This window comes from Plodia interpunctella, chromosome 11, assembly GCF_027563975.2.
Source record: "Plodia interpunctella isolate USDA-ARS_2022_Savannah chromosome 11, ilPloInte3.2, whole genome shotgun sequence".
Classification (NCBI taxonomy): Eukaryota; Metazoa; Arthropoda; class Insecta; order Lepidoptera; family Pyralidae; genus Plodia; species Plodia interpunctella.
Genome location: NC_071304.1, coordinates 2389390 through 2398196, shown reverse-complemented (window position 1 = coordinate 2398196; position 8807 = coordinate 2389390). Strand labels below are relative to the sequence as shown.

Sequence of the window (8807 nt, the reverse complement as noted above, 5' to 3'; positions counted from 1 at the left end):
TAATAAAAATAATCGCTATGGGCTTCAGACAACTGATGCCCATCTGCTCAAAGATGCTTTCTTAATCCAGAAGAAAACCCACAATACAAATGAATCACATAAAAGTCACATATAACAAATACATCTATTCTATATGTATTGTATCTATATGTTGTATGTGCTCATCTATATGAGCATACAGTACGGCCTACCCATGAAATCGTTCCGGAACGCACTGCGATTATGGTGCCAACCCTGGCGTCTTATCACACTCACTACCATTACACGTTCATTTACACCGATTAAAATAACGTGCTAAACAACGCGTCTGCTTCAAACATTTTGTCGGCAGTATTAGACCCGTAACATAGTCAACTAAAACAGGAATGCCGATATTAAATTAAATTGACAATTAATAAAAAAAAATACATAAATTACGTAAATCGTAGTTTTATTTCAAGTTTTACAGTTTATTTTTTCTCCTTGCATTTCAGTTCCATATCTGAATATATTCATTTCATTTCAAAACAAAGACAAATTACCTTACGCAGAGATAATTCTGTCTTGGCTCCAGCCTGACTAGATTGAAGGAAACATTCAATTGTAAAATCCACGTGAAAAGTAAAAAAAAAAAAAATTACACCGACAAAGCTTCGTCCAATTGTTTCGGGTAATCATTTTCTTCCTTGGCGGTAACTCCACCGTGCTTCTTCGCTTTTTGGTGTCGGGTGAGGTGTTCCTTCCTCGTGAACTTCGCTCCACACTGCTGACACTCGTGTCGTCGCGTTTGGTGCGTCAACATGTGGGCGTATAGGCAACTAAAACAGAAAAAGATAGCGACTAATTACGAGCTTCGTGTTTTTTTTTAAGTCGGTTAAAAATAGATGGATGAGCTCTTTATTTCACAAAGGAATTGATGTATAAAAATCACATGAAGAAGAGTCATAATGGTCCAGCTAATCTATAGGAAATATATATTTCAGTCGTATGAACATATTTTGTATAGTTATCGTTACGCTTTGTCTGTACAGTTAAATTTATCTAATAATTTTGACTCCTTATCAAAAATTGTTTGGTCACGCGAACGAAGTCGCAGGCATCAGCTAGTAAATAATATAATTAATTAATATTATATTATTTACTAGCTGATGCCAGTAATACTAAGTTTGCCAATATTTTTTTGTTTTATACTATGTAGCGATAATGATCTAACTACCTTTTAAACAATGGGAATGTTCAAACTTACCCTTGTGTCTTGAAAGCTCTACCGACGCAGATATGGCATTCATACTCTTTGGTGGTCCTGTGACAGTTGAGGTGCTCCTTGAACGACTTCCACAGTTTGAAACCTTTGCCACACTCCGGACATACGTGGGATGGTTGGTTTGTGATGTGGTGAGTCCTGCAGCGTCAAAACAAAATCAAAATATTTTTATTATTTTTTATTAGCTTGATGTAGGGTAAAGGGATAAAAACTTTTGAATCATGAGTTTTGTTTTATATATAAATACATTAAATGTTAAAGTAAGTTTGAATAATTATCTTTTTTGCTACTTGTAGTTAAGACTACAATAAATAAATAAATATAATACTCACAAATCACACAGATTGAGCTAGTCCTAAAGCAATTTGGAGACTTATGTTATGGGATACTTACTCAACGATACTATATTTTATAACAAATACATATATAGATAAACATCCAAGACCCGGGTCAATCAGAAAAAGATAATTTTCCATCATGATCTGACCTGGAATCGAACCGGGGACCTCTCGGTTCCACGGAAGCACTTTACCACTGGGTCACCAAGGTCGTCGTGACTACAGAGAAGGACTAGTGAATAAGGAAAGAATAAGATAACTGTTCCCTTGGGAAATAAACGCGAGCGGAGTTGCGTACAAAATCTATTATAATTCAAAAAGTCACATAATTAAAACTAAATCAGAAGTGCTTTAAAATTGAAACATTTTACCCATTTAAAGATTCTACATTGACAAACTACAGAATCAATTTGTTTACGCACAAGTTGTTCTGTTAATTTAATATTTTCTTGTGGAATGTATGTAACACACGTGAAATTCATTTGAAAAAAAAAATGTAAAAATACTTACTTCAAATGATAAGTCAGAGCATCTCTTACATAATATTTTTTTGGACAGTGTTGGCAGCAGAATCTTTTTATTTTCTCATGATGTTGTTGGCTGAAATTAGAGAGAAAGTTTTTTATATTTATTTCAAGGACTTGGCAAACAAACATTGTTTGATCCTTTATGATAGATCAGCTGTTGCTCGCGGCTCTATTCTCTGCAAAAAGTATCAGTAGGTAGCCATTTCAGCTCTACGACTATATCAAAATCACCTCTATCAATGGTTGTTATTGACATGAGAGGACAAATAAACACACTTTCTGGTGTATCAATATTATTTCTAAGTTGATACTTTATTAATCAAAGTATTTTTTTTATATATCTGACAGATATTAATATATCTCATAACAATACCAATCATACTTATAAATTTAAAAGAAAAAATACTTGACTCCAATCTAGGTTTTCTATTGTCTGAGAATTAGTTGAAGTGTGAAATAATAATTTATACTCACTTATGAATCTTCAGCCTGTTTTTTGTCCCGTAGCTTTTACCACAAAGTTCACACACAAACGGTCGGGTATGAGACAACATATGACTGTCCAGTTTCTTCTCAGCATCAAACCGACGCCAGCAAATTTTGCATGCATAGAGAGTATTTGGGGCTATAATCGCTGAAAAGAAAATGTAGGTAAAGGTCAAAATTCTCTTACCAACTTACTCTCAAAAATTATATACTCTTTAAAAGAAAGCCTGTGCCTTTTGCCTGTGGCTTCTCTGTTAAGGTGGAACAGACCAATATAAGGAGTGTTATAAAAAATAAACATATTTACAATCTTTCATTCCAGAATGGATAGTCTCATGATGATAGTTCCTAGCAACATCAGATAAAAATGTTTTTCCACAGTCACTGCATGCATAGGACTCCTCTCCGCTCTGATCAACCGTCATGTGTTTTTCTAAATTTAAAACTTTCTTTCCAGGATTTTCAAAGGCTTTTTTTGATTCATAGGCTTTTTCTGATTTAGACAAGATTCTGGTGCCACAGATGCCGCTTCTTGTATACCTGGTTGTTGTACTCCGTTTGTTTTTGGATTTTTTCTTCTTTTGTACTTTTGTTTTTTTGTTAGGTTCTGCTGTAAAATTAATTGTTCAATTAAATTACAATTTATTATATTATGATATGATTTAGGCAATATACATACTTAAATAGTATAATTTGATTCCCAATGTAGTATTGACCTTACTTTATTGGCATAGTCATGTTTTGTATGTATGTAATAAATGAACTTTAAAACGATTGCACTTATTTGGATGTAATTTGGCACAGGATTGTAGTCCTATGTATTAAGATATCCTATGTCACTGTATACCTCCAGGAGTAACATAGGATGTTTTTATATCTTACTTTAATATATTTTTTAATTATTTACACATTTACTCACCAATTAACTTGATATCCTCGGTTTCTGCTGGTACGACAACAATCACAAATTTATCAGTTGGACAGTCAGGGAGGGGATCCTCAGTTGACAGATAATCAGGCTTCTCACTACATGATACTTCATCTTTCACTGGTGAACTCAGGACTTCATCTAGACACTCATTGTCATTATAATCTATATCTTCTGACTTTACATTGCCTACATTAGGAGGAATAACTTTAACTTCATATTCACTAAGGACAGTCTTCAGGTAAGCATCACTTTTTAAAGCTAAACATTTAAACTCATAGAATGATAAAACCTTATAAAAGCATGATGTACATAACTTTGCTTGCTCATCCATTTCTGCTTCGATCTGAAAATTGAAGAGAAATGTATATACTGTATATTTGAAAGCATTAAAGATACATTTAATAATATCGTAGACTAGCGTATGTATAAAACTAATGCGGCATCCTACCTCTATGCTTAGACAAAAATTAAATATATCCACATAGGTTTTGGAAGTATCATCATCAGATTTTAATTGGTTTACGGACATTTCCGTAGAACTACAAAGACAAATTCTACACACATTCATTGTTAGACCTTCTTATGTAGATAGTACACAAATTATGAATAGATAGCACAGAAATAAATTAAATAAAACATCACACACACAAGTTACCATCCCTATTCAAGTTCACTCTAATGAATTCGTGACAATGACATGAGAATGGTTGAATGGTGTGGTGACAATGACATTAAAATCTTACACACTTTCCCATAATTGTGCAAATCATCAAACGAATTTCGACGCATGATCCATGATCGGTACCTTAATCGGTACGTTTCAGAGAAGATAATGGCCAGGTTAAATCACTCATTTCAATCCACCCTAAGTGTCCGCTTTTCGACCAAAATAAATGTCCTTTGACTTCTTTGTCAAAAATAAAACAAAGTATGATTGACAGTGACAGTATGTAAATACGTAGGTAGGTTAGGTACCTAAACAAACAACAACAACCAGAAAGAGATTTGGTTGGATTTATTTTATTTGTACCAGGTACCTAGGTACATAGATTATTGTGAGCGTATTTGTAATGTAAAAATAATTTATAATGGATATGTGTAGAATTTGTCTTTCAAGTTCGACAAAAAAGGAAATTAAACATCTGAACTCAGATGTTGATGGATCATCCAAAAACTACGTGGATATATTTCAGTTTTGTTTAAATATTAAGGTAAATAACATATGATATCTATAAATATTATAAATGTCTGCTTTTCGGTCTGACACGATTTCACCGTTAAACCGCTGGGCTGATGAAATTTGGTATAAATAGTTGGGTTTGATTCCCATTTACTGACCCGAGGTCAAACATAGGCTGTCACGGGCGCCAGGTGCGGGCAATAACAAGTAAAGAACTAAGACTTCTTGAACCTGGTACCTGTAATAATCGTTATAATGCTGTTGCAGATTGAATATTTGGAGGCAAATTCAAAGTTATGTTTAGCATGTTTCAAGAAGTTATTATCCTTCTACAAATTCAAGTGTTTAGCTTTGAAAAATGATACTTATCTGAAATCTGTCGTTTTCCCCGAGTCTGAAGATAAAAATAAAGTATTTCTTAAAGATGATATTAAATTAGAAGAGTTGAATGGCAATGAATACCTTGGTGTTTTGTCTGGAACAAATGTGAAGGAAGAAGTTTTTGATGGTGACAATGTTATGGAGAATTACCAGTCGGATGATGAGCTCTTGAGTGTCATTAAGCAGATGAAATATGAGAACATTGCAGAAGAGGAAATCAAAGAGAATGGTATGTGAATTGTAGTATAGGTAATAGATATTTGCCATTTATAGTTTTGTGTATAGTTTAGTATTCAAAGACAACATAAAAAAATTATAAGGTTTGTTTATTGGTTGTAACCCTCATGATGATCTGTCCAAAATATAGTTACAAAGCTAGTTTCCTTTAATTGTTGGTTTTATCATCCTTTATTCCTTTAACATGATATGACACAATAGATAAACATTTGTTTGACAACCACATTTGAGACAACAATAGTAAAACTTAATTATATTTCAGTTACAATACCAATCAAAAGGAAAAGAGGTAGAGAAAAAAAGCCAAAAGTAGAAAGTAACACGCTGCAAGTGTGCGAAGAGTGTGGTAAAACAGTCAAGAACATGCGAGAACACCGGATGCTTCATCAACCCATGGCGGAACGGAGAAGATTTGAGTGTAAAGAGTGTAACAAGAAGTTTGCATCATACAGTGCAAGACATAAACACATAAAGATTAAACACCTTGGGTTGAAGCAGAAGTGTCCTATTTGTAGCAAAGGTTTGATCTCTATTTCAATTACCAAATTTTTTATGACTGTGACTTTTTTTTTCAATTATTGATTATTATGCAGTTTATAACTGAATTAAATTGAATAATGTTTTAAATTATGCATAATTTAATAGGCAAAATGTTAGAGATTCTTATTTAACCAATTTAGTTATAAATGATATTTTCTATTGTTTCCATTAAATTTTTCAACTACAATGTTTTTATAGACACGAGTTTATTTCACATTGCTCTATCCCAAGTTATTTAATATATGATTACTACATCAAAAATGAGTTTGGAAAACCTTTTCAGCTGTAGTAAATCTGAAGTCCCATGAGCTGATCATACACAAAACATCACTACTTCCCTATGTGTGTGTGCTGTGTGACAAACGGTTCATCAACCAATCTGTATTGGATGGCCATCTGAGTACCCACACCAGAGACCGACCATTCCAGTGTGACCTTTGTGAGAAGACCTTCCGTACTAAGATAGTTATGTTGCAACATAGGTGAGCCAATTTATGATGACTGAAAAATAAAATATAATTAAATAAATGGGACAATCATTTATCATACAATCATACCTCTAACCAAGGCTTAAAACACAAAGCCATGTAAAAACAAATTCTGTCACTATAATATTATGAAACACATGAACTATGTAATAATTATAAGAAGAAAAGTTGTAGTTTCTATATTAATCAAAAATCATAATAATACATTGGCTTATTGCTCGGATTAATATTAATTTACTTTAAAATTTCAGACGGAGAATTCATGATAAGGAAAAGGCGCATTTATGTCAATTTTGTTCAAAGAGCTTCTTCAAAAAGTACCATCTACAGTTACATATAAGGTAAGAAATAATTAAAACACTAGTTATCAACACTAACACCACGGAGGTCGTCACTTCTCGTCTCTCCCTCTTTAGTCTCCTTTATTTATTAGACTTTTACTAGTAATAATGTTTATAAGTGTACATAATGAAAAACGGTCGATTTCCTATATAGGCGTTTTGTTATTATAGACCTCTTGATAGTTAAACGTTTACGACGACAGGCGAATAGCTAGCTAGGCAGATTGCTCATTAGCCTTTTGCTCTAGCCAACTACAACAAAACATTGTTCAAAACATGGCGCAGCGGACCCGGCCTTTGTTAGACGTTTTGCTAATTAGACTTTCTGATCGGGAGGGTTTATATTTATGTTTAAAATGAGCTACCATTTCAGATCACATACCAAGGAAAAGCCGTACGAATGCACGGATTGCGGGCGATGTTTCGGTAGTTCCACAATCCTCAAGAATCATCGCACGACGCACAGCGATGTCAAGCTGTTTCAATGCTCAATGTGCGATATGACCTTCGCTAGACAAGGGTTAGTCTCCGACTTTGTTAACTCTAAAAGCAACATTAACTGTATCTAGAGTTTCCCAAGTCGAGTGCATGTTTTTTTCGTTACTAAGTAACGCTTAAAAAATAAAATTGTATATGTTACGGCTAAACTCCGAAGTACGACTACACTCAGGTCTAGCCGGTTACACCTAGATGCAGCCGCCGGTCTCAGTTGATTAGACCTAGGTGTAACCTAATTATACCCGGCTAAACCTAGATTTAGCCTTTATCATTTCGGCTTACTTATGTGCAGACTAGGGTTTAGCCGCAACACATATAAAATATAGAAGGATTGAATTCTAATTTCTATTCGTTATATGCGCACATACCATCGAAATAATTGATAATCATACATGCGTCATGCAAAACCAGCGTCCCTTGTTAACATTAGCCCCAAAACCTTTATTGCAGATACCTGCGCACGCACATGATAAGTCACACGAAAGAGAAGCGGCATTCGTGCAAGTACTGCGGCGTGAAGTTCGGGCGCTCCGACCACCGCAACCGCCACCAGCTGACTGTGCACGAGCGACACCGACAGCCGCCGAAGTTAGCCGACGTCGTGGGCGAGGAGAATAGTAAACATTGAAGTCAAATAATAATACACATTCAAAGAAATTGTCAAATTTTAAATGTAGTATTTCTCAAAAAGCTATAAATTGCTATGTTCGGAACGATCGCTGCTGAGAAGAAATTCCGGAAGAAACTTTTAAGTGTGCAAGTGCTATTAGACTAATATTGTTTTTTACATATTTTTTTCTCGAATAGTATGCAAAAACATGTTATGATTGTAAAAGAGTGCTGAAAAATAGATATAAACCACGATGCATCCAAACAATTGTTTGAACGATGCATATGCACCGATTGGTAGTTCAGAGCTCAAACTCTTTGAATACAGGCACTTTGCAAGAGGTGACATTGTAAACATCATGCAGCCCTTTAGAATTTTCGTTACGGATGAGTAGGTGCAAAAAAGAAACAACGTATGACGTGTCTCCGGAACGCAGGTCTCGTCTGTTTCTCGTTGCTCATTTAGACAACAAGATTTAAAAAAATAATAATATGTGAATCTCCATGGAGACTAGAATTTTATTCCCAAAAACAAATAGAAAGGTATATAATGTTGTTAAGTTTTATTTTACTGCATAAAAAATATTTTGTTGATTAGATAATACCAGTCTTACTACAAATCGATGTGTAAAGTTTAAACACAATAATCCATCCAAAATAAAAAGTTAATGATCACTAGAAAATGCCATTTTAGTGACTTCTTAAAACGGGAGGATTTGACTTCCGTTTTTTGTAGTAAGAGTTTAGTTGACGAGTGGTAAATATATGCACATAATCGAAATCAACATTGCTGGTTGTGAGAACTGCATTTTATGTGGCATACGAAGGATGTATTTTATCTACACTTTAAACCAACGAAATAATGTTTGTTTTTTTCAAATGATTATATACTTAAGTTTTAAATAAATATTCAATGTTACTAAAGCTCATTTTATTTCGCTATACATTTCTTCATCACATATCTCGTTTAAGTAAAAATATCTACTAGCGATGGAGGACGGCACCGGA

The 8807-nt window shown here is 34.0% G+C and overlaps 2 protein-coding genes across 3 annotated transcripts; one reads left to right on the top strand and one right to left on the bottom strand.

The window, feature by feature from the left end:
* Positions 1 to 413: 413 nt before the first annotated feature.
* On the bottom strand, positions 414 to 4212 carry LOC128673807 (zinc finger protein 461-like). 2 transcript variants are annotated; one of them, XM_053751916.2, is made up of 7 exons: positions 3974 to 4212; positions 3514 to 3868; positions 2902 to 3204; positions 2583 to 2742; positions 2092 to 2181; positions 1226 to 1381; positions 414 to 797 (listed from the first exon to the last, which is right to left on the bottom strand). In XM_053751916.2, the coding sequence occupies exons 1-7, from the start codon at positions 4091 to 4093 to the stop codon at positions 617 to 619; spliced, it is 1365 nt and encodes a 454-aa protein (XP_053607891.1). In that variant the 5' UTR covers positions 4094 to 4212; the 3' UTR covers positions 414 to 616. The 2 variants fall into 2 exon arrangements, with proteins under 2 accessions (XP_053607891.1, XP_053607892.1); XM_053751917.2 differs by having other exon boundaries at positions 2902 to 3201.
* Positions 4213 to 4480: 268 nt separating this feature from the next.
* On the top strand, positions 4481 to 8723 carry LOC128673462 (gastrula zinc finger protein XlCGF46.1-like). Its single transcript, XM_053751314.1, has 7 exons — positions 4481 to 4736; positions 4973 to 5315; positions 5586 to 5843; positions 6147 to 6345; positions 6603 to 6692; positions 7066 to 7212; positions 7641 to 8723. Exons 1-7 carry the CDS (start codon positions 4614 to 4616, stop codon positions 7816 to 7818), a joined length of 1338 nt encoding a protein of 445 aa, XP_053607289.1. The 5' UTR covers positions 4481 to 4613; the 3' UTR covers positions 7819 to 8723.
* The last annotated feature ends 84 nt before the right edge of the window (positions 8724 to 8807 follow it).